Source organism: Caretta caretta, chromosome 20 (assembly GCF_965140235.1).
Source record: "Caretta caretta isolate rCarCar2 chromosome 20, rCarCar1.hap1, whole genome shotgun sequence".
NCBI lineage: Eukaryota > Metazoa > Chordata > Testudines > Cheloniidae > Caretta > Caretta caretta.
In genome coordinates, this window is record NC_134225.1 from 1,004,692 (window position 1) to 1,030,406 (window position 25,715).

Below are 25,715 nucleotides of genomic sequence, written 5' to 3' on the forward strand. Positions count from 1 at the left end.
AGAGCTCAGAGATCTTGCCAAACTGCTGCGTTTGGAAAACAGGGGGAGAGCCCCCGGGACTGGGGAGGGAACCTAGATGCACACACCCCTCTCCCCGGCTGGGACAGGCGACCACGGCTGGAACTAACACCGGAGCCAAAGCTCTGCCCTGCCAGTATCCCTTTGCGAATCTAGGGAGGTTGGTGTGTGGGCTGGGGAGAACGGAGCCTGACCCATGAATCTGCTTCAGGCTGGAGCTTGCAGCGCAGTGGGGAGCTGCCTGGGGTGAGCTAGGAAACTGTCTGTCGAAGCCCGGGATCCAGATACTGCAACCAAAGGAGAATCGCCTCTGGCCCTGGGAAAGGGTCCCCACAGCCCCGCTGGCAGCAGACGCAGAGCCGGAGACAGGACGCCCAGACTTGGGTCTGGCAGGGTTCCTTTCCGCCTCCAGAGGCTCTGCAGAACCCGCCCGCTCACAAGCAGCCTCTCCTCGGGGCCGGTGCTGTCAATGAGAGGGGGAAAGCCATAGGTGAGTTGGAATGAGCTGCTCCCTCTGTGGGTGTCGGGATGTTTCTTAGGCTGCTGCCCAAAGCAGAAAGCGCGCTACCAGAGATCTCGTCATGGGCCCGCTCCTCAGCTAGTGGCCTAGCCCTGATCTCACTGGGGCGCCTCTGGCTTACAGCAGCTGAGACTCTGGCCCCATATTTGTAACTCCTCACCCCCTCTGTTCTGTTCCTGATTTGCCCCCTCCGTGACACATTGGAACAGACGGTTCTTTGGGTCCCCCTTTCACAGCAAGGGGTGTCCCTCTCCTCTTAAGACTCTGATCTCCCTCAGATCTCACCACTTGCCGCTGAGAACCACTCCATTGCTTGAATGTAAGGCAGAGTAACCGTACTGAAGCCAGCAGAATTTGCTCCTGATTTATGCTTGTGCAACTGAGATTAGAATCTGGGTTTACCTCAACTGCAGTTAGTGGGCTGACTCTGGATTTGCACAAGGGTAACTGAACTCAGAATCTGGCCTTGTGCCCCCTTTCAGAAGATGAAACAATCTGTAAACTGTAATTCTATAATATGCAGTGGGTCTAGTGCTGGACAAGTAGTGCAATAAAATCGGCTGCCTTACTGGAGAATTGGAGGGCGGCAAAGGTTTTGCAGATTTTTCTGAAAGGCGCTGGGGAAATGTAGTAAATTGCAGACTAGAGACTGGTCAATTAGCTGAAATGGTGGAATTAACGATATGATAGGGTCAAAGTAGCACGGCTTCTGAAAAGGAAAACCACATTCACCAATCTATTCAAATTCTCTACCGTTTTCTGTAACAGAACAGATAAAGGAGAACAAGTGGACACAATTAGTTTAGACTTCCAAAAAGGCCTTCTACAAAGTTCCTCATAAGAGGTTGCTGAAGGCGCTAAGTAGTCCAGATATCCGAGACAAAGGGCTATCTCGGGTCAGGAACTAGGTAAGAGATGGAAAACAGATTATGAAGAAATGGTCAATTTCATCACCACCGAAAGTTAACAGCAGGAGCTGTGCTGGGGCTGATATTAATGAATGATCCGGAAAAGAAGAGGAGCAGGGAGGAAGCAAAATTTGCAGATAACACAAAACGATGTCGGTTCGCCAAGACTGTGGAACGTCAGAGGGCCCAAACAAGTTAAGGGGAACATGGTGGGAAATGAAATTCAGCGTGGGATGGAGCCCCGTGAACTGCTCCTTCGCTGCGCAGAATGACTAAAGTGCTCAGGAGAAGGAGCCAGCTAGCTCGGCCTTAGCTCGATGTGCTGCGCCAGCGGAGAAAGCCAGTGCAGGGTTGGGGTGCGGAAGGAACGGGTGGGGAGCATTCTGCTGCTCTCCTGCAGCTCAGTAGGGTACTCAGGACTGGAATGGGGTGTTCGGTGCTAACACACACTCACACCCCAGGAGGGGCTCAGAGATGCTTCACAGGATTTGTTTGTTACTGTTTCTAAAAAGCTTCCAGGCTAGAAAAAAAACCTAAACCCTTGCTGTTCTCGGCACAAACAAACAGAAAATCAACCTCACCCTCCTGTTTCTCTAACACACAGAATTTGAGAGAAAATAAACACGTGGGTGGGGAGGGGGCGTCTGGGCTGAATTTTTTTTAAATAACAAAACCTGTTTCTCTGGTTTTTAATGTAGCAACTGCCTCGAGCGCAGGGTAGCGCAAAGCCCATGCTGTGCAATGCGGCTGCTCGAGGCATCTGCTGGCTCTGGGCACGTTGCACCAGGCATGCCAAGGTCCCTGGAGCAAGCTTTGGAAGGCTCCAAGGCTCAGTTCGGGCTCCGAAATGGGCCTGAAGGAGACCCTCGAGCCAAGCGAATCTGATCTCGGGCTCCCAGCTCTACATTTTCTCTAGCCCTAGGAATAACAGCATGTTCCCGGGATCAGACCACTGGGCAGCTCCTGAAAGCTTCAGTGGCAGAAGATGTCACTGCTCAGTGCACCTGGCCAATTCTGTACTGATGGGGGAGGGGAATCTCCGTAGCTCTCCCAATTTAGGTTCAAAACCCACTGAAGTAAAATTTCGATCTAGCAACCCATGGCCTGGTTTGTAGAGGACTGTGAGTGCCCACAGCTGCCTCTGACCTCAAGGGGAACTTCAGCACCTCTGACAACCAGCCTAGAGCGGCAGTGTCCTGGAAACTGCCTAAATCTGCTGCCTCCCCAGGCAGGAATAGCGCTTGCTGCTGGCAGTGTGCTCGTGTGCCCTGGGAGGGGAGGGGAGGCGTCTGTACAGCTGCTGGTTCTCAGGGAACAAAAATAAGGAACCAGGTCATGAGATGCATCCTGGCACTCAAAAACCAAAAAAGGCTTTTCTGCACGTGGTTTGCTGGGCACAACCCCTAGATCTCTCCCATGTGAGCGTGTGACTGTGCGAACCATGGTGATAATTTCGTTGATTATTCTCTTTCTTGGTTTGAGAGTAACAGCCGTGTTAGTCTGTATTCGCAAAAAGAAAAGGAGGACTTGTGGCACCTTAGATAAAACTGGTTAGTCTCTAAGGTGCCACAAGTACTCCTTTTCTTTCTTGGTTTGGTTTCATGTCAGCTAGTTAAACTGTTCTCCAGTGTGAACCAAGCAGCATGAAGGGACCTGGTACCTAGGGCAGGGTGTTGGGAAGAGGAGAAGGGCTTAGGTCTCAATCTTCAAAAGTATCCTCTGGGGTCTGATTCTCAGAGGTGCTGGGCTCTGGGGAAATGTAGTAAATTGCAGACTAGAGACTGGTAAATTAGCTGAAATGGTGGAATTAATGATATGATAAGGTCAAAGTAGCACGGCTTCTGAAAAGGAAGACCACGTTCACCAATCTATTCAAATTCTCTACCATTTTCTGTAACAGAACAGATAAAGGAGAACAAATGGACACAATTAGTTTAGACTTCCAAAAAGGCCTTTTACAAAGTTCCTCATAAGAGGTTGCTGAAGGTGCTAAGTAGTCCAGATATCCGAGGCAAAGGGCTATCTCGGGTCAGGAACTAGGTAAGAGATGGAAAACAGATTATGAAGAAATGGTCAATTTCATCAGCACCGAAAGCTGACAGCATGCAAAGCTTCTTCTGTTCAGCATGACTGAAAGGTGGTCGGCAAACCCTTCAGTTTTAACCAGGTCTGTGGCTAATGGTAGCCATTAATGGTAGCTCTGCTGCTCCCAGTGACTTCAACTGAAGTTGTGGGTGCTCTGCACCTCTGAAAATCAGACCCAAGATCACGGTCCCCAAAACTGAAGCTTCCAAACTCCATGGCCCCCTGGGAAAACATTGGTCTTGTTCTGTGCCTACACTGCGATCAAAGGCCTGCGGCACAGCCGGGGCTGGCTGGGCCAGCTGACTCGGGGTTCTGGGCTGCCAAACTGCAGTGTTGCTTTCCAGGCTCGGGCTGGAGCCCAGGCTCTGAGACCCTGCGAGGGTGGAGCATCTGCACACCTATTCTTAGCCCTGCAGCCCACCCCCCACGAGCCCGAGTCAACTGAGCTGGGTTTGAGATTCAGCGCGGTGGGTTTTTTATCGCAGTGAGGCAGTGCCCTCTGGGGACAATTCATGGCTGCTCTGGACGGTTAGCTACACAAGCGCAAGGGGCTGTCTTTCTGATATTCGGAGCCCTGCTTTGCACAGCCGTGGATTGCTGCAGGAGGCGCCAGGCATGAACGTCTCGAGCCCAGGGAGCTGGTTTGAATCCAGCCCAGCGCAATGGGACCAGAACATAGTTACTGCTTGGGGGGTCTGTGCATCAGGAGTTTGGTGGGGCTCGATCTAGTTTCTTCCGGACACGTGTCCACAGCCCAGAAACCACCATCATGAAAGGCACTTGCTGGCAGCCTCAGCAGATGGACCAAGGCCTGAATGGGCCACCAGGATTGAACCTTTGCATGCTCAGATGGTCCTGCCAAGGCACCATTAGGGCTTATTGGTGGAGCAGTGGAGGAGGGGAGCCTACAAGCACGGTCACTGGGCCTGTGCAGAGGGGATCTCGGGGCTTTCTCTCTGATGCCTTTCACCAGCACTAAACGCACTCCAGAGTGTATTAAGACCGGCTCTGCGCTGAGTAGAGAGCGGGGTTGGCCTTACTGCTGCAGTGGCATCCTGGGCTGGCACGCTGCTTGCAAGAGGAGGCTGTCGGGCCAAGGGGGTCAAGGAAAGACAGCGACACATCTGCAAGCATTCATCGCCCTGCTTCCTTGTATGCTCTGCGCCAGAGTGGCCTGTGGGGAATTGCCGCTCCGAGTGCACTTCCATTTTCAAAGAAATGTTAACTGTGCATTCTCCACCCACGTTCTTAATAGAAGCATCTTGGATAGGTCATTACATCGGCCTGCTTTCTTTTGTGATTATGTAGGACACCGTAGCATAACATCTTAAATGCTTGGCATGCTGTTGCATTATAAATCATATCAATAGCACATGCGGGGAAGAGGTGGAATTAAAGTTGCTTTAACTCTGATTATCCCCACACAGGTTCTTGGCTGGTGTAAACTGATGTAGCTCTGTTTATTTCACTGGAGCTATTCCGATTTACAGAAGCTGAGAATCCGGTCCCACTATTTATTTATTTGTGGTTCAGAGGGTTACAGACAAGATACGGTTGCCTTGCTTCTTTTGCCCTGAGCAGCTTGCCAATACGTGGCGTCTTGCCTAGTTGTTTCCATTAGAGAAGAAATTGATGATACAAGTCAGATATTTCTCTGGCGTAATCCTGTTTATTTACAGTGAATGAACACAGGGTCCTATTTCCCAAAACACAGAAGGAAAAAAGAGCAGAAAGTTTCCTTAGAATTTCCAAGCCAGCTTCTCCAGCCAGTCCTGTGCCCCAAGGAGTTCTGTCTCACAACTGTTTCTCATGCTGTCTGCTGGTTTTCTGGACTCTCTGCTTCTCTCACATGTCAAAAAATCCTTTAGCCCCTGCATTTTCAGTCTGTCATAGAGAAACCCCATTTATTCTCCCTGGGTTCCTTCTTGATGAAGCTTTGCCACGCAGCCCAGTGACTTGGGTGGTGGCTTCTATTGTGTCCAACTATCACTACATAAAAGGGGCTTCATTTCTTGCATTTAGCGTGAATGAAAGGTGGTCAGCACACCCTTCAGGTTTAATCAGTTCTGTGATTAATGGTAGCCATCAACCCTTCCAGGGAAACAACAATTGTTAAAAATTCTTCTTCCCTGTGTTACTAACTCTCAGGGCTATTAAAACTGAAAGGATTTGAAACTTCGAATTGATTTTCCACCACTGATGCTGCCATCTGTTGGACCCTTTTGTGCTTCAGTTGGCTTGGGATGGGGATATTGCTCCCGGGCAGACACTTTCATTCTGTTCCCCATGCTTGCAGGATAGTCTGCAGGGTGACATTCAAGCATTTCGGTGCACTGGGTTTTGGTGCTTGGATCCAGGGGGTTGATTCTAGAAATAATCCAGAGAGGAAGTTCGGCTCTAAGAATCGGGTCTTGCCACTTTTTTCACCAGTCTTGTAATATTTAGGGTGAAATCCTGGCTCCATTGACTACAATGGCAAAAATCCTATTGACTTTAGTGGGGGCCAAGATTTCACATCAAACCCCTGCTCTGAGAGGAGACTGATGATGGAGGAGTCTCAACTTCCAATTAAAATGAAAAAAGTACATTTCTAGCCCGCATGATTGCAGAGAAAAGCCTGGAAATGTGTCTCAAGTGCCCCCCTAAGGGCTCACAAACCAGAAGGTAACGAGCCTCAAGTACAGTAGCTTTGAAAATCGTACAATCTGTAAGCCAGTCTCGTAATACGTTGGGGCCTGACTCCTGATTCTGGAGCTGTTGGGATCGGTGACGCTGACTTCTGTGCTAGGCTCTCTGTCCCGAGCCCTGCACTTGGTTCTGAGTTGAGGGGCCATAGTACCAGCCGGCACAGAGACACTGAGGCCGTGGTGTGGAGACCTAATGAGGTGAGCCAACGACAGAGAACATGTGAATGGTGAGTCACTAGTGCAGAGGGTGCAGGAAATTAAATCTCAGTTTCTGGAGCAGAAGCTTCCTTCTAGAAGCAGCTGTTTGGAAAGCAGCAGAATAAAGTGAGTTCTCAGCAGTTCTCAGGACCCCCTCCTCCTCCCTGCAGACCGTGTTTCTGATACTGATGAGAACCAGAGAGCTCAGGCTTGGGTCATGAGGCTACTTGTGACAGAGATGGTTTGGGTCTCTGGAGCAATGTTACCACATCCAGGCTGTGGAGCTTACAGAGCCATCTGTGTTAGCGTGTGAGAGACAGGGAAAGAGGACGAAGGCGGGGGGGAGGGATCAGAGAACACAGAAGAGGAGAGAAGGGAGGAAGAAAGAGTAGGGACAAGAAGGAAGGAAGGAAGGAGATCAATAGCGGACGGCTCCTCTGCATCTGCCAATAGCAAATACCTCCAGCAGCTGGAGATGGGACACTAGCTGGGGCGGGCTCTGAGTTCTACAGAGAATGCTTTCCCAGGGGTCTGGCCGTCGGGTCTTGACCACGGGCCCAGGGTCTAACTGATCGCTGAGTTGGGAGGGAATTTCCCCTCGGTCAGATTGACAGAGACCCTGGGGGTTTTATACCTTCCTCTGCAGCACGGGGCATGGGGCACTTGCGGGTTTGAACTAGAGTAAGTGGTGCATTCTCTCTAACTTGGAGTCTTTGAATCATGATTTCAGGACTTGGCTAACACAGTCAGAGGTTGCAGGAGTGAGTGGGCAAGATTCTGTGGCCTGCGATGTGCAGGAGGTCAGACTAGAGGATCACAATGGTCCCTTCTGACCTTTGAGTCTATGAGATCAGGAAGAGGGGAGGGAGAGAAAGGAAATGGATCACAGGAACTAACCAGAACTGGGCCCAGACCTTTGGAGGTGCCTCTAAGCCCACAGCCCATTTCCTGGGAGCTTCCTTTGTCTCCAGGCTGGAGTCCAAGGCCTGGCTCTGGATGGGGCCTAGATTGCCAGGACAGCAGCCGTCCAAACTTGGGCACCATGGAGGTTGCAATTACTATTGCAGGATCCTGCCTCCAGCCGGGGGGATCCAAACTGTCTGAGATGAAGGGTCAGGTGCCACCTGGAGTGAGCTTGCACTTGGATTCCGTCAGGAGTGGGTTTTGCTTACATCAGGGCTGAATCTGTGCCATGGTGTCTGCAGTGGGTCCGGGCTGTGGGACAGGTGAGATTGGGGTGCAGCCCATGTGACTGTCCCTGGTTCAGGGCGCAGCTGCTGCGGAGCACCTCTCTCTCCCCCGCCAGGAACGTTGCCCTGTCTGTGGCAGTGTTTGGGGGACGGGGCTTAGAGAACCCAGTCGCCCAGCATGGGTTCAGCCTGCAGACGCATCCAACCCCTTTGCTCACCCTTGAACGGGATGTTTGCCTGCTGGTGCTTTCTCCACAAAAGCCGCAGGTTCCCTGGGCTGGAGGTGGCTCTCGCTCCCAGCCCTGTATCCCACTGGAGCTGAATCTCTGTTTCCCCTCTGGGAGCAACAACAAAGCGAGTTATTTCGGGGAGGAAAGGTCCCTGCGAGGCTGCCCTATGGCTGGAGCCACGGAGCTGCTGTCTGGGCCAGATATCTGTTTGTGCGGCTTGGAGCTGTGTGTGTTTGCGTGACTCCCCTTTCCCATCAAGGCCAGAATCTAAACAATCTTGATTCCTGTTCTGGCTTAAGCGGCGGGCAATGGGCAGGGCTCCGTGAATTGCAGGAAACGGAGCCATCAGCCTGTTTATGTAGAAATCACAGACGGAGGTGGGTGGAGAACCCTGGGCTCCCAGGACCCAGGGGCTCGTCCATTTAGAAAGGGATCCAGAAGCAAAGGAGACGGCTGCACGGTGGGGAGGAAGTGGGTCTGGAAAGCTTGGGGACAGTGGTGAGGTCAAGTCTTCATCATGTTTAGTTTGGCAAGAATTTCCTTTTTACAAGGAAGAATTTAAAAAACAAAAAGCCCTCCCTCTCCATTGGAGCAGCTGGGAAACTTTTGGCTGCCTGTGACAAGTGTATTTGTATCACTGATAAGCCTGATACCAAAGCCCGCTGGAGGACCCAGTCCGTGAGTCTCCATAAAGCACAGCTGGCCCGAAGGATACTTCGGAGCAGGCCCATGGAGCTGTACATCACACCAGATCAGCTCCTTGCCATTGCCATGAGCCCCCGTATTTCCCTGCCTGTGTCACACCACCCTTTGGTCTCCTTTTGTCTAGTACAGATTACTGGGCTCAGTACCGAGGTCACTGGGTGGGGTTTCATGGCCCGATATGCAGGTCAGCCTAGGGGTCTGGGGGTCCCTTCTGGCCTTAGAAGCTCTGACTTTGATGCACAGAAGAGAGGTGCAGGGCACCCAGCAGCAATCGGGGGAGCCTGGGGGAGGGGAAGGTGAGCCCATCTTCGTCAGGCCTTTCAGAGCCATTGCTCTTTGATCCTGTGCAACCTGTCGCTTAGACCTAGGTAACTCCCGCTAGCTGCACTGCCCTGCTTTGGCCCCACTGCATCCCGTTACGTCTGTTACTACCTGGCTCCCCTTTGAACTTCCTAGGTCCCCCTTAGTTCCTGCTGCCGACACTGCCCCCGCTGTGGTAGTGATCCGGTCGCGTGGAACTTCTTGGCTCCCCGTTTTAAAACTGGAGCTTTGCTGGTGCAAGTTGGGTGCGGTGCTCCCCTCCAGAGATGGCCGCAGCATGTCAGCGGCAGGGAGGCCTGCAGGCTGCACAGCGCTCTGGCGTAGCTTTCCCGGGGGGGAGGAAGCACAGCCGCACACAGTGCTGGAGTGAAAAGAGGCTGATCGGTCTGTCTCTCGCTCTTCACATGACAACAGAACATGAAGGCACCGCCGGGACACAGCTGGGTCACAAGTAGGGAACCATGCTTACTACACACGTGCCAGACCTAGCGACAACCACACGGCTGCTCAAAACATGTAAAGGTCTACTACCCTATTCCTGTCTGCTGCCCTTCTGGATACAAGTGGACTGCTGTCAATCAGTGCAGGGTTTGTATTGACACGCATTACCAATGCGGACTGAGCTTCTGGAGGCTGGGTTTAGCTGGAATGGGTTTTCATGCAGTTGTGTGCCGTAAAGATCTCCTGGAATCGCTCTCAGGAAGAGGTGGTAACTGTGATATCCTGGCCAAGTTCCACTCTGGATAATTCCATCCTACCTACCTACATCCTGCCCCCCCCGCCCCGGCAATTTCAGTTGACTACAGAATCCTTTATTTCCTCTCGAAAGCCATTGTGTAGCTTTGCCGAGCGACTGGTAAGTAGCTGACCCATTCCAGCCCAGATGTGGCTGCATTTCAGGGATGCATGAAGTGACCCCCTATATACAATGAAGCTGCATGATAATAATATCATTTGCATTTGCGAAGTGCTTTCGGAGCCTCCAGGTGAAAGAGGCTGCAGAATTGTGAGACTGCGCTATTCATCCATTCTGTTTTCTCCAGAGAAAATGCTGCAAGGAGCCATCGGGAGCTTTCTCCTGGCTGTTCTGACTGTCCCAAGGAGCTTTCCAGCTGGTAGGTAGCAGAATAGCCGGAGTGACTAACGACGGTGCAGTGGTCCCAGAGCACGGCTGTTTCTTTCTGTGGCATGCAGGAAACTGAAATAAAGGGCAGGAGATTTGGAGGTTTATTTATTTACTCACCTCTCAAAATAAGTCACCATCCCAGGCAATTAACTCATACCCCGTGTGTCTGCCTGGGGAAGCAGCACGGCCTAGAGGCCAGAGGAAGGAGCTGGGAGTCAGGATTCCTGGGTTTTATTTCCGCTGTACTGGTGACTGGCCATGTGACCTTGGGCGTGATGTTTCTCCTCACATGTCGCTGACCTCCAACCCAGGGTTAGTTCACTATGGTTCATAACGTGCTTTGAGATCATTGGATGGAAAGGGCTGGAGACATGAAATGAGAGATGGGACGCAGGGCGTATTCCTTCAATACCTCGAGCTTTTCCCTAGGGTGGGCTCCTGAGTGATGGAGATGCTGTCTTGGGCTATTAACTGGGCAGCTCTCACAGTGTCCTCACCCCCTCCAGTTACCCCAGTCTGCTGGGGATAGTGTTCATCTCCGCCACTGCTCAGCCCCAACCCGGGGGTATCTTCTTCACCCTGCTCACAGCTACCCAGGGCTGAAGCAAGGAGGAGCTATTTGAGGCCCTGTTGTTAGGGCCAGCGCCATGGGAGAGTCCAGGTGAGAGAGCTCTGTGCAGAGTGAGACACTGGAGGGTTCGCATTAGAGATGAGCCCAGGCTGTGAAACAGGCCAGATCCCGACCACAGCCTACCCAGGGCACTGGGGCTTCAGACCTGAAACCTTGCTCGGGGTCAGAGCTTGCAGCTCCAGCCTGACTCTGATGAGCCAAAACACCCCAAAATGGTGAAGTCCCGGTTCGGGTCTCAACTTTGCTCCCACCTTGGGGACGCCTTAATGATGATGATTGGCCCAAGCCTAGATTCTGGGGTGCGGGTTCCAGGCATAACCTTAGGGCCCAGGTTTAGAGACAGGATCAAGATCCAAATGCCAGATCCAAATTCCCCTGAGTGGGGCTCAGAGTCCAAACCCAGAAGTGAAATTGCAATGGGATGAACAAAAACAGCTGGATCAAAAAACCCTGACCTTCCTGAAGTTAAAGCCCCAGAGACAAATATCCTGGTTTGATCCCATCCCCAAATTCTTTCTCATCTATCCATCACATTTATCTAGCTATTTATTTAGCTATTTATCTACCAGTCTGAGCCTGGATTTTCAGAAGATCTCAGGGGCAGATTTTCTGGTGATCAGCACCTAGAACTGGGGTCACTCTTAAGAACTGCCCAGCATTCGACCTGCCCTCAGTGTGCTGGCTTCTTTGAAAAGCTGGCCTGCATGGCCCGGCCTCGACTAGCCAACCCTCAGCAACGTGAGACTCGCTGTTACAAGAAGCTGGTTTGTGTCCCCCAGCGTTTACTAATGACCTGTCTCCCAGCCCACTCAGAGTCCTCCCATGACATTCAGGGAGCGGCGGATGTAATGTGGGGAGAGTCCTGTGGGCCCAGCCCGGCTTGGCTCCGTCTGTGAACGTGCCGTCTCGTTTGTGTCCCACAGAGGAGCTGATGTGCGCCTGTGACTCGCAGGAGTGTGAAAATGCCACCTGCTTGGGGAAGATGTGTTTTGTGAGCAAACACCTGGAGAACGGGAAGGCCACCCAGGGCAAGGGCTGCCTGAGTTCTCATATCCTGGAGCGCTGCCAGATTGCAGCCATGGCAGAATACACCATGAACTGCTGCAGCTCCAGCATGTGCAATGAGAACATCAGTGTCTTCCTGAAAGGTACAGCCCAGCCGTGTCCTGGGTCCCTGGTGTGGCTGGGTGCAGGGGGCTGCCCTCTCTGGCAGCTTGTCCCAGGCTCCCACCCCCTGCCTTGGGGTACCCCCCGACAGCCTTTGGGGAGTCAGGAATTTCCCCGGAAATCACCCTGAGGCAGCCCTGGTGCCCCTCTGGCCTTGCCCTTCAGCTCAGGTGCCTCCCAGCCCCGAGCTCAAGCCCTGGGCTGCTGCATCCCTGCCCCAACATCAGCATGTGCTCACTGGAGCCCAGCAGGCTCTGCCCCCCTCCTTCAGTGGGAGGAGAGCTGTCAGCAGGAACTGGGGTGACATTTGCTGTCCGCTCTCCAGACAACTGGGACTCTGGGGCTCTCTGCCTGCTGCCCCTGAATTGCTCAGGGCTGCTGGGGAGTAGGGCTGGCCCTTTCACACCCGCGGAGAGGAAGGCTCCTAGCAGCCCCGCGGCTGCTCTAACTTATACCATGGCCCTGCATGGCTCTAGAATATGAGAAAGAGAAAGGTGGCTTGAAGCCCCCTCCCTGTCCCAGCACAGGAGCACAGAAACCAAGCTGCAGACCCCAGTGCCTGTTCCGTCCAGACTTGACCCCTGCTCTGACTCCAGGCATACTGCATTTGCCCCGGGACTCCCCCACAGCTGGTCCTTTTCTTCCCCTCAGGCCAGGAGCAGCCCAAAGAACCTGCCTCTCTGAGGAACCTTCTCCTGATGGTCCTCGTCCCCGTGCTGGCCCTCCTCGTGCTCGCCACGCTCGTCACGCTCTCCTTCTGGAAGCTGGCTCAGCACCGCAGGAACCGGCTTCTCATCAGACATGATGACTTGGGGGACACAGACATCATGCTGAAAGCCTCCATGGTCGGAGACAGCACCTTAGAGGTGAGTGAGCCTTGAACAGCCTGAAATGGAGACGGCCACAGACAGGCTCCCACCCCGCAAACCCCCCAGATCCAAATGCCCCAGAATTCTGGAGAGGTTGGATCCAAACCCAAACTTTGCGGCCAGAGCCCATCTCTGTGTCACGGTCAAGGGCTCTCTCCCTAACTAAGAGGATACAACATTCAGAAGTGCAAGTAGGGCCGTACCCTCCAGTAGGCACTGCCAGCAGGAGATTTTTAGCTGTCTGGGGTACTGGAAACCTTGGGGCTTGCCCGCTCCTCCGGAGGGGAGGTGGGACTGCGCACCGCTCCTTAAAGGAGCAGAACGGGCTAGGGAGGACAGTCGTTCTTTAAACGGCTTTAACAGCACAATATAGATGCTAACAAACGGCTTTGTTTAAGTTTGTTAGCGTATGTATTGTGCTGTTACCTTGGTCAGGAGTCCTCAAGAGGGGAGGGGTGGTGCAGAGAGAGGGTGTTTAAACAGTGGTTTTTATTCTGTTGCTCCCCATTGGTCTGAATTATCCGTGACATCCTCTAGCCGGCCACTGACTCACTGGCATGGCGCCTCCTGCTGGTTGTCTGGGAAGTAGCTCAATTCCAGCACTCGGAGTGCCCCCTGCTGGCCGGTGTCTCTCCTACCTCAGTCCCCTGTGTCCCTCCCGGGTCACGGTGCCCTTTACCTTGGGGTTCTGCCCACGGCAGTGCCCCCATACTCTAGGTCTCCCCTCCCAGGGAAACCCCCTCTCCCTATGCCCATCTTGCCTCAGTGGCTACTGCCCCCTTTCTCTGGGGCAGACGGCAGTCTGTCATGGACACTCATCACTGGCAAGAGGGATGGATCAGCTGCCTCTGCCCATCACCGGGCTGCACCTCTGCAGCCCCAGTACCTACTTAGGCCTTAACAAGGGCTGCTTTTAACCCCTGCTCTCCTGGAGTGGGGCAGCCATCCCACTACACATCCATACTGCATCACATCAAGTCCAAATCATTAGAGCAATGCCTCTGCATGCCCTGACCAGCGGATGTTTGGATTCTGATGTCAGCCCAGTTCTGCAGCCCGACCAGAATCAGGTGTTGTCCCCAGTGTACACAGAATTCTTCTTTGCAGCCAAACTAGTCTAACATGCATTTTGTTACCTGGAACTGGAGCAGCAAAACAAAGAAAACAAATGCCTCCTTTTCCAGCTTTGTGGGTGAGAGAACTATAAGTGAAGATGATAATGCCGGACACTGACAGCCTTAAACCAGCTGCCTCAGGAATCTGCCAAGAACTTTGCTGATCATATGTGCCTCATCTTAGCAACGGAGCTAAGACGTTTCACATATCTGCCCACCTCTATTCGAATGACACCCCTTCTGATCCGACAGCCCAGGCATTGTCCGCTTCATCCAGAACAATTTACAAACTTGGAACCTAATCCTGTAAACCCTTAATCATTTGATCAATCGCATTGAAGGCAATAGGACTAGTTGCATGACTATGGACCACTTTTGCGGGCTGGTAAGAGTTTCAGGAGTCTGTTCTGTTCTATAAAGGAAGTTGAATCCCCCATTGAAGTACAATGTTTAGGTACAACACCATAAAGCAGTTTAGGATACAGTTCTACTTAAAATTTGTCCTTTAATCAGTCATACATATGCTAAAATGGCTCCTCACCCAATTCCCATATTCCATATAAACAGACTGAATACTACATTTTTGGACAGCGATGCACCAATCCCCACCCAAAATCCATAAATTCACTCCATCTGCCCCCATCACTGTGCCCATGTGCCCCATCTCTAGCCCCAGATCGCCACTAGGCAGCCTCACCACCCTTGTGCACCCCGCTACCTCAACGCTCCCCGTGCCCGCGTGCCGTGGTCGCCGAAGGGATGGAGTGAGCAAGTGGAGGGATCTAACGTGGCTTGCGGGGTTACTGTGCCACTGGCCGTGCTGCGCCCTCGGTGACTGACCGCCAGTGACCTCTCCCTCAGGGCCTGCTGAGCGAGGACTGCACGACGGGCAGCGGCTCCGGGCTGCCCTTTCTTGTTCAAAGAACTGTAGCCCGGCAGATCACGCTGGTGGAATGCGTAGGTAGGAAACCCGCCACCGCGCCCGCCTCTGGCACCTGCACGCAGTGAAGGAGGGTCCCCCTGGCTCGGCTGCCACCTGGTTCCTTCAGCCAGGGAGCCCGGCGTGCCCCAAGCTCCCCTCCCGGGAGCAGCTGGAGATGAGACCATGAATCCTGACCCCCGGGGCAAACTTTGGACTCTGGTTAAGGCCGTCTCTGTTACCCACCCGCTAGCCCAGGGCCCTCTGGAGATGCTTAGTATGGGGGGAGGGAGGGGGAAGGACAAGCAGGTATTGGGCTGGAGCTGGGCTCTTCCTAACCCCTAATCCCTGATATCCGATGGGTTGGGCTCTGGCCCTGAGGGACCTGGCCTGACCCCCAGCCCTACATACCAGACCTGGTCCTGTGGGACCTGGCCTTTCCATTAGCAGACAGGCCTGGGCACTGAGGTACCCAGCTTATCCCCATGACTGTATATGCCAGGCCTGGGCATGAAGTCAGCAGTCCTAGCCCCTAGTGGGCCAGGCTAGACCCTATGAAGCCAAAGAAAGGTTCTGGCAATTTGCTGGTGACGAGGTTCATTCTCTGATGGCCTGAGGCTGCTGGGTTGCCCAGTGGCTGTCAGAGGGTGCAGTGCACTGGCTCAGCCATGGAACCAGCTTGCCTCTAGTCACTGATCCACAAAGAACATAAAACCTTAGCCTAGGAGTGGCTGAGGTGGGGCAGGGGTGCCCCACCTGAGCCTGTCACCAGGGTTCGCTCAGCACTAGCAGGGGAGCGTGACGCCGTGTCCGTGTCATGGCAGGGAAAGGGCGCTACGGGGAGGTGTGGCGTGGCGTCTGGCACGGGGAGAACGTGGCCGTGAAGATCTTCTCCTCCCGGGACGAGCAGTCGTGGTTCCGTGAGACGGAGATCTACAACACGGTGCTGCTCAGGCATGACAATATCCTGGGTGAGTAGCAGCCCACGAGGGTGTTTATGTGGCGCCCGGCCTGCTGGTGCCCCCCTGTTCCATGGCCCCTTCTGCTTTGTCCCCCTCTAGGCTTCATCGCCTCTGACATGACGTCCAGGAACTCTAGCACCCAGCTCTGGCTCATCACTCACTACCACGAGAATGGCTCACTCTATGACTACCTGCAGAGGACAGTGCTGGACGCCCAGACCTGCCTGAGGCTGGCCTGCTCCATCATCTGCGGCCTGGTCCACCTGCACGTGGAGATCTTCGGGACCCAGGGGAAACCAGCCATTGCGCACCGGGACCTGAAGAGCAGGAACATCCTGGTGAAGAACAACATGCAGTGCTGCATTGCAGACCTGGGTGAGGAAGGGGGATCGATCTACGGGGCCAGAGCCAGGGCTGTAACCCAGCTCTGCATGTCATCTTGCTTGGGGAACAGAGGAACTGACCATCTCGGACCTTTGTCCCATCTGCCCCTAACCGCTGTCTGGATTCCCTTTCACCTGCGCTCCTTGTGGTGAAAGGGCCGGTGCATCTCTAAGGGGTGATGAAAGCAAAGGCTGTTTCCTCTGCCAGTGGAGGGGATGGTCTGCTCATCGGGGCTTAAATATTTAATCCCCTGGAGTCACAGGTTCAAATGCAAGTGAGGTCAACTCCAGGGTATTTTTTCTTCCCCAGAACAAAATGGTAGTGTTTCGGGAGGTGTCAGTTCCCATGTGACAATAAATATCCCCCCCTCCCTCCTTCGGAGCCCCGGTGATCAGCAGAAAGGAGGCAAATGGGATAAGCCAGGGAAGGAAAGAAAGAACAAATCGCCACGGGAGACAGAGGTACACACAGGCTGTACTGATCCCAGATGGATTTCCCTGGGCTGTAAGCAGAAAACTCTGCCAGGCCCAGATTCCCTCATAGAGAGAGGAGTGAAAACCCAGGCCCCCCCATGTCCTCCATCTCAGCCTGCGGGATGCTGCTTCCTTTCAGGGCTGGCGGTCATGCATTCCCAGGGCAGCGACTACCTGGACATTGGAAACAACCCGCGGGTTGGCACCAAACGCTACATGGCCCCCGAGGTCCTGGACGAACAAATCCGCACCGACTGCTTCGAATCCTATAAGCAGACAGATATCTGGGCATATGGTCTGGTGCTCTGGGAAATCACCCGGAGGACAGTTGTTAACGGTAAGGGGCAATTGGGGGGGGGCTTTGGGCAGTGAGACGCAGTGCTCCTAATTCTCTCACCACATGCACAGACACACAAATGTGGATGTGATACAAGGACCCTTCTCTATAGATATGCACACACCTGTCTGTCCTTTTAGAGTACCCAGAGACTGCCTTGGGGTCCCTCGTCTGTATATATGCACAGAATATCTTGATGCCCACAGACACCTGAGAGGGTCCTATCTATTCTGCTAACCTTCTATATTCACTGTCTTATACCCAGACTGTGAGCTCTTTGGGTCACAGACATCCTCCTCGTTCTGTTTGTACAGCACCCAGCACATTGGTCTCCTGGGCCATGACTGGGGCTCCTTGTACGACCTCAAAAGATAATACATCCTAACCTGCAGAGAAAGACCTGGGCTCTGACTGGACGGGCTGAGGCTGGGACTGCCTGTTTTCATAGGAAGTCGGCAATATCGCATGTCCTGAGTTTTGCAGCGGGGTAAATCAGTCTGTTTAGGAGCCTGGCACAGCCTGTGGCTGCAGCCACAGCGGAGAGGCTGAGCGAGCGGCAGGCTGGAGTGAGAGCCGCATCCTCCCGTGAGTTAGCGAGGCTCCCAGTGCAGAAATAAATGCTGCTCAGGGCTGTTCCCGTGAAGGTTTTCGGCTGCTCTGGGTGGTTTTTGCCCGAAGATTAGCTGTAAATTATAAACACTGTAATCTAGTGTCAGCGCCCGGCTCCCTGATTAAAGGGCCCATTAGACTCAATCAGCGCTTTGTTTGCTCAACACTGATTAGAAAACAAGCAGCATCAGAGGACTGCTTGGAACCTGGCCACATCCAGGGGACTTCCAGCTCCTCTGGATCATGGGCTGGTTAACCCAGGGTATTTCCCCCATGGCCTGTCACAGCCAGGGGTTGGTCAGTGCTGGCCTTGGGCAGAAGCAGCTGTTGTGGGATGGGAATGGCAGGGAGGGCATGCTTCTTGGGGGAGGGCAATGGGGCTGAAGTTGTGCAATCACCCAAGAGCAGATGGGCCAGATGCAGACTCCTTCTCCAGGGCTTTGGGAATTCACCTCCCCTGCCCCATTCGCCCCCTGTAGTAGCAGTGTCAGAATGGGGGGGCGGGCTTAGCTTTTGCAGCTAGGACATCCCCCAGGCACGGTCCTCTCGCCCTCTGGCAGCTTGGGGCTCCGCAGAGAGTGAGCCTGGCCCCAGAAGTGGTGTCTTCAGTCCATATCCCTGGCAATGGAATGCCCCCTGCCACACACACACACACACACACACACACACACACACACACACACACACACACACACACACACACACACACACACTCATTGTGGCGGCCTCAGAAGACGGGCCCAGGCCTGGATGAGCGCCACAGAGCCCATCTCTCCCTCCGGGGCAGGGCTAAGGGACACAGGCAAGGGGGACGGTTGACCCAGGTGGACACACAGAGGCCTGCGGTCTCTCGGGTGTCCAGCTGGCACCTTTCACCAGCAGGAAAGTTCATTAAATGGTGGAAGTTGGGGGCAAGGTGGCATCTCCCACAAGGCGCAGGCTGGCGGGGCTAATCTCATTTACGGCTCCCAGGCACTCTCAGATTAAACACTTCACTTAACTAACCCAGCAGTGCCCTTGCCTTGGCCGCCCATTAACCCTTGCGGGGCCGAAGGCCTCTCTCCCAGAAGACGCTCAGTGCAGGGGAAACCCCCCACTGTGCACTGCATCGGGGGGGGGGGGGGCGCAGGGTGACGTGGGGGATACACCCTCTGCCCCGAGGCTTCCGATCCCTTTTTGATGGAGGCTCGTGAGGCGCCAGATAGGAACTTCCCACTGCAGTGGGCTGATGGGACACTGGAAGGGCTTTGGCAGCCAAAAAGGGTTAAATCTCTGGCAGAAAGACATATGGAGGCACTAAATATGGATTAGCCCGGGCCAGCTGCTGGCTGGTCTGCGGTGAGCAGCTGCCTGGCCTCCCGTTCACCACTAGGTGGGGGCTGCGTCTAAGACAAGGTTCCCAGATGATCTGAACGGCCCCTGGTTTCCTGCAACTGCAGCCAGTTCCAGAGGGAGACCCGGGGTCGGGGGGTTCCCCTCCCTATGAGCAGCACTGAGGTGTTCACGACAGGCTTGGTGCATCCTCCTCTGCAGCACTGGGGAGCCAAGGCAGGACTCCACCCAGGGTCTGATTTGGCCACGCAACCAGCGCAGGCTGCACCTGATCTGCGCTAAGCCAGCGTGAATCTGGAGTCAGGGCGGTGTCGTTTGTGGGTCAGCTCCCACAGTGTGCGAGCTCCGGGCCCGGGGTGCGAGCTCCGGGCCCGGGGTGCGAGTACTGGGCCCGGGGTGCGAGTACTGGGCCTGGGGTGCGAGCACTGGGCCTGGGGTGCGAGCTCCGGGCCCGGGGTGCGAGCTCCGGGCCCGGGGTGCGAGCTCCGGGCCCGGGGTGCGAGTACTGGGCCCGGGGTGCGAGCACTGGGCCTGAGGTGCGAGCTCCGGGCCCGGGGTGCGAGCTCCGGGCCCGGGGTGCGAGTACTGGGCCCGGGGTGCGAGCACTGGGCCTGAGGTGCGAGCTCCGGGCCCGGGGTGCGAGCTCCGGGCCCGGGGTGCGAGTACTGGGCCCGGGGTGCGAGCTCCGGGCCCGGGGTGCGAGCACTGGGCCCGGGGTGCGAGCACTGGGCCTGAGGTGCGAGCTCCGGGCCCGGGGTGCGAGCTCCGGGCCCGGGGTGCGAGCTCCGGGCCCGGGGTGCGAGCTCCGGGCCCGGGGTGCGAGCACCGGGCCCGGGGTGCGAGCTCCGGGCCCGGGGTGCGAGCTCCGGGCCCGGGGTGCGAGCTCTGGGCCCGGGGTGCAAGCACTGTGCCCGGGGTGCGAGCTCCGGGCCTGGGGTGCGAGTACTGTGCCCGGGGTGCGAGCTCCGGGCCTGGGGTGCGAGTACTGGGCCCGGGGTGCGAGCTCCGGGCCCGGGGTGCGAGTACTGGGCCCGGGGTGCGAGCTCCGGGTCTGGGGTGCGAGCTCTGGGCCTGAGGTGCGAGCTCCGGGCCCGGGGTGCAAGCTCCGGGCCTGGGGTGTGAGTACTGGGCCCGGGGTGCGAGCTCTGGGCCCGGGGTGCGAGCTCCGGGCCCGGGGTGCGAGCTCCGGGCCCGGGGTGCGAGCTCTGGGCCCGGGGTGCGAGCACTGTGCCCGGGGTGCGAGCTCCGGGCCTGGGGTGCGAGTACTGTGCCCGGGGTGCGAGCTCCGGGCCTGGGGTGCAAGTACTGGGCCCGGGGTGCGAGCTCCGGGCCCGGGGTGCGAGCTCCGGGCCCGGGGTGCGAGCTCCGGGCCCGGGGTGCGAGCTCCGGGACTGGGGTGCGAGCACTGGGCCCGGGGTGCGAGCTCCGGGCCCAGGGTGCGAGCTCTGGGCCCGGGTTTCGAGTACTGGGCCCGGGTTTCGAGTACTGGGCCCAGGGTGCGAGCTCCGGGCCCGGGGTGCGAGCTCTGGGCCTGGGGCACGAGCACGTTCGTGTCGCACATCCCGTTGTGCTGCGCATCGGTGCCATGACTGCTCTCGTTACATGCCCCCGTCAGGATTCGTGCCCTCCAGGATGCAGAGCTTGGTGTTAGTGCCCCGCTGACTGGCTCGGCCCGTGCAGGCTCCGACATGTCCATACCACGAGGAGGGTCTGTGGCGCTCTGCAGCCACATCCACACATACCACTGTCGGTACAGAGAGCACGGGGACAGGGCCCCTGGGGCGAAATCCTGGCCCCACTGATATCAGTGGCAAAACTTCCGTGGGCATCAGTGTGAGCAGTTCACCCCGTGCTTCAGCTCCTCCAGAGACACGACGGTCTGTACGCCGCACACCACCGAGCACGAGGGGCCCCAGTCTTGGCTGGGCCTCAGGCACCACAATACATGGGATTAATGAGAGTCCGTCCTTCCCGTCCCTAGTCCGGTGCTAGGAGCAGGGCTCATCTCCCTATCAACAAGCACTCAGCAGGTCCAGGTCCATCCAGCAGAGGGCAGTGGTGCAAACGTGCGCACGCACACACATGCACACGTGCCTGAGTGGTAGCACGCTCCTGCTGTGTGTCCTGTGGCTGCTGGTGAGTTACGGTCACTGGTGCGTGGCGCTGGCCGTTCGTGCTGCCTGCCCCCGTGACCACGCCAGCTTTCCTCACCTGCTGCCCTCTCTTCTTCCGGCAGGGATCGTGGAGGACTACAGGCCTCCTTTCTTTGACATGGTCCCAAGCGACCCCAGCTTCGAGGAGATGAAGAAGGTGGTTTGCACTGACCAGCAGACACCCAGTGTCCCTAATCGGCTGTACTCTGATGCGGTAAGTGCAGCAGCAGGCGCAGATCCACTGCAGTGGAGTGACTCTTCTCTAACTCAACCACCATATAAACCCATAAATCCATAAATAAGAACATGAGAATGGCCAGACTCGGTCAGACCAAAGGTCCATCCAGCCCAGTATCCTGTCTTCTGACAGTGGCCGGTGCCAGGTGCTTCAGAGGGAATGAACAGAACACGGCAATTATCAAGTGATCCATCCTCTGTTGTTCAGTCCGAGCTTCTGGCAGTCAGAGGTTTAGGGACACCCGCAGCATGGGGCTGTGTCCCTGCCCATCTTGGCTAATAGCCATTGATGGACCTGTCCTCCATGAACTGATCTAGTTCTTTTCTGAACCCAGTAATACTTTTGGCCTTCACAACATCCTCTGGCAATGAGTTCCACAGGTTGACTGTGTGCTGTGGGAAGAAGTATTTCCTTCTGTTTGCTTTAAACCTGCTGCCTATTAATTTAATTGGATAACTCCTGGGTCTAGTGTTATGTCAAGGAGTAAATAACACTTCCCTAGTCACTTTCTCAGCACAAGTCATGGTTTTTTAGACCTTTATCATACCCCCCCCCCCGCCCTGTTGTCTCTTTTCCAAGCTGAACAGCCGCAGTGTTTTTAACCTCTCCTAATACGGAAGCTGCTCCATCCCCCTCATCATTTTTGTTGCCCTTCTCCATATTTTTTCCAATTTTAATATATCTTTTCTGAGATAGGGTGACCAGATCTCAGTATTCAAGGTGTGGGCATCTCATGGATTTGTATAGTGGATTTGTGATATTTTCTGTCTTATTATCTCTCCCTTTCCTAATGGTTCCTAATATTCTATTAGCTTTTTGGACTGTCGCTTCACATTGAGTGCATGTTTTCAGAGAACTATCCACAATGACTCCAAGATCTCTTTCTGGAGTGGTTTCAGAACAGCAGCCGCGTTAGTCTGTATCCGCAAAAAGAAAAGGAGGACTTGTGGCACCTTAGTCCTTAGTGTGGCACTAAACAAATTGCTTTGAGCATAAGCTTTCGTGAGCTACAGCTCACTTCATCGGATGCATTCAGTGGAAAATACAGTGGGGAGATTTATATACACAGAGAACATGAAACAGTGGGTGTTACCATACACACTGTAAGGAGAGTGATCAGATAAGGTGAAAAGAAAAGGAGTACTTGTGGCACCTTAGAGACTAACCAATTTATTTGAGCATGAGCTTTCGTGAGCTACAGCTCACTTCATCGGATGCATACCGTGGAAACTGCAGCAGACTTTATATATACACAGAGAATATGAAACAATACCTCCTCCCACCCCACTGTCCTGCTGGTAATAGCTTATCTAAAGTGAGCATCAGGTGGGCCATTTCCAGCACAAATCCAGGTTTTCTCACCCTCCACCCCCCCACACAAATTCACTCTCCTGCTGGTGATAGCCCATCCAAAGTGACAACTCTTTACACAATGTGCATGATAATCAAGTCGGGCTATTTCCTGCACAAATCCAGGTTTTCTCACATCCCCCCCACCCCCATACACATACAAACTCACTCTCCTGCTGGTAATAGCTCATCCAAACTGACCACTCTCCAAGTTTAAATCCAAGTTAAACCAGAACATCTGGGGGGGGGGGGGTAGGAAAAAACAAGAGGAAACAGGCTACCTTGCATAATGACTTAGCCACTCCCAGTCTCTATTTAAGCCTAAATTAATAGTATCCAATTTGCAAATGAATTCCAATTCAGCAGTTTCTCGCTGGAGTCTGGATTTGAAGTTTTTTTGTTTTAAGATAGCGACCTTCATGTCTGTGATTGCGTGACCAGAGAGATTGAAGTGTTCTCCGACTGGTTTATGAATGTTATAATTCTTGACATCTGATTTGTGTCCATTTATTCTTTTACGTAGAGACTGTCCAGTTTGACCAATGTACATGGCAGAGGGGCATTGCTGGCACATGATGGCATATATCACATTGGTGGATGTGCAGGTGAACGAGCCTCTGATAGTGTGGCTGATGTTATTAGGCCCTGTGATGGTGTCCCCTGAATAGATATGTGGGCACAATTGGCAACGGGCTTTGTTGCAAGGATAAGTTCCTGGGTTAGTGGTTCTGTTGTGTGGTATGTGGTTGTTGGTGAGTATTTGCTTCAGGTTGCGGGGCTGTCTGTAGGCAAGGACTGGCCTGTCTCCCAAGACTTGTGAGAGTGTTGGGTCATCCTTTAGGATAGGTTGTAGATCCTTAATAATGCGTTGGAGGGGTTTTAGTTGGGGGCTGAAGGTGACCGCTAGTGGCGTTCTGTTATTTTCTTTGTTAGGCCTGTCCTGTAGTAGGTAACTTCTGGGAACTCTTCTGGCTCTATCAATCTGTTTCTTCACTTCTGCAGGTGGGTATTGTAGTTGTAAGAAAGCTTGACAGAGATCTTCTGGGTGTTTGTCTCTGTCTGAGGGGTTGGAGCAAATGCGGTTGTATCGCAGAGCTTGGCTGTAGACGATGGATCGTGTGGTGTGGTCAGGGTGAAAGCTGGAGGCATGCAGGTAGGAATAGCGGTCAGTAGGTTTCCGGTATAGGGTGGTGTTTATGTGACCATTGTTTATTAGCACTGTAGTGTCCAGGAAGTGGATCTCTTGTGTGGACTGGACCAGGCTGAGGTTGGTGGTGGGATGGAAATTGTTGAAATCATGGTGGAATTCCTCAAGGGCTTCTTTTCCATGGGTCCAGATGATGAAGATGTCATCAATATAGCGCAAGTAGAGTAGGGGCTTTCGGGGACGAGAGCTGAGGAAGCGTTGTTCTAAATCAGCCATAAAAATGTTGGCATACTGTGGGGCCATGCGGGAACCCATAGCAGTGCCGCTGATCTGAAGGTATACATTGTCCCCAAATGTGAAATAGTTATGGGTAAGGACAAAGTCACAAAGTTCAGCCACCAGGTTAGCCGTGACATTATCGGGGATAGTGTTCTTGACGGCTTGTAGTCCATCTTTGTGTGGAATGTTGGTGCAGAGGGCTTCTACATCCATAGTGGCCAGGATGGTGTTATCAGGAAGATCACCGATGGATTGAAGTTTCCTCAGGAAGTCAGTGGTGTCTCGAAGGTAGCTGGGAGTGCTGGTAGCGTAGGGCCTGAGGAGGGAGTCTACATAGCCAGACAATCCTGCTGTCAGGGTGCCAATGCCTGAGACGATGGGGCACCCAGGATTTCCAGGTTTATGGATCTTGGGGAGTAGATAGAATATCCCAGGTCGGGGTTCCAGGGGTGTGTCTGTGCGGATTTGATCTTGTGCTTTTTCAGGAAGTTTCTTGAGCAAATGCTGTAGTTGCTTTTGGTAACTCTCAGTGGGATCATAGGGTAATGGCTTGTAGAAACTCGTGTTGGAGAGCTGCTGAGCAGCCTCTTGTTCATATTCCGACCTATTCATGATGACAACAGCACCTCCTTTGTCAGCCTTTTTGATTATGATGTCAGAGTTGTTTCTGAGGCTGTGGATGGCATTGCGTTCCGCATGGCTGAGGTTATGGGGCAAGTGATGCTGCTTTTCCACAATTTCAGCCCGTGCACGTCGGCGGAAGCACTCTATGTAGAAGTCCAGTCTGCTGTTTCGACCTTCAGGAGGAGTCCATCTAGAATCCCTCTTTCTGTAGTGTTGGTAGGGAGACCTCTGTGGATTAGTATGTTGTTCAGAGGTATTTTGGAAATATTCCTTGAGTCGGAGACGTCGAAAATAGGATTCTAGGTCACCACAGAACTGTATCATGTTCGTGGGGGTGGAGGGGCAGAAGGAGAGGCCCCGAGATAGAACAGCTGCTTCTGCTGGGCTGAGAGTATAGTTGGATAGGTTAACAATATTGCTAGGTGGGTTGAGGGAACCATTGTTGTGGCCCCTTGTAGCATGTAGTAGTTTAGAAAGTTTAGTGTCCTTTTTCTTTTGTAGAGAAGCAAAGTGTGCTTAAACAAAAAAACTTCAAATCGAGACTCCAGCGAGAAACTGCTGAATTGGAATTCATTTGCAAATTGGATACTATTAATTTAGGCTTAAATAGAGACTGGGAGTGGCTAAGTCATTATGCAAGGTAGCCTGTTTCCTCTTGTTTTTTCCTACCCCCCCCCCCAGATGTTCTGGTTTAACTTGGATTTAAACTTGGAGAGTGGTCAGTTTGGATGGGCTATTACCAGCAGGAGAGTGAGTTTGTGTGTGTATGGGGGTGGGGGGGATGTGAGAAAACCTGGATTTGTGCAGGAAATAGCCCGACTTGATTATCATGCACATTGTGTAAAGAGTTGTCACTTTGGATGGGCTATCACCAGCAGGAGAGTGAATTTGTGTGGGGGGGTGGAGGGTGAGAAAACCTGGATTTGTGCTGGAAATGGCCCACCTGATGCTCACTTTAGATAAGCTATTACCAGCAGGACAGTGGGGTGGGAGGAGGTATTGTTTCATATTCTCTGTGTATATATAAAGTCTGCTGCAGTTTCCACAGTATGCATCCGATGAAGTGAGCTGTAGCTCACGAAAGCTCATGCTCAAATAAATTGGTTAGTCTCTAAGGTGCCACAAGTACTCCTTTTCT

The 25,715-nt window shown here is 53.9% G+C and overlaps 1 protein-coding gene across 2 annotated transcripts in view; it reads left to right on the forward strand.

Annotated features, from left to right (window-relative positions):
• Positions 1-558: 558 nt before the first annotated feature.
• ACVRL1 (activin A receptor like type 1) overlaps positions 559-25,715 on the forward strand; it is a 30,729-nt gene continuing 5,572 nt past the window's right edge. Inside the window, exons 1-9 of one of the 2 annotated variants that reach the window (XM_048831927.2) lie at positions 559-981; positions 9,906-9,977; positions 11,543-11,767; positions 12,438-12,652; positions 14,632-14,731; positions 15,514-15,660; positions 15,751-16,026; positions 16,648-16,845; positions 21,023-21,153. In XM_048831927.2, the coding sequence (XP_048687884.1) occupies positions 906-981; positions 9,906-9,977; positions 11,543-11,767; positions 12,438-12,652; positions 14,632-14,731; positions 15,514-15,660; positions 15,751-16,026; positions 16,648-16,845; positions 21,023-21,153 (1,440 nt within the window). In that variant the 5' untranslated portion in view covers positions 559-905. Of the gene's footprint in view, positions 982-7,011; positions 9,451-9,905; positions 9,978-11,542; positions 11,768-12,437; positions 12,653-14,631; positions 14,732-15,513; positions 15,661-15,750; positions 16,027-16,647; positions 16,846-21,022; positions 21,154-25,715 lie in introns of those variants that run through there. The other variant, XM_075121438.1, reaches the window with a different exon arrangement.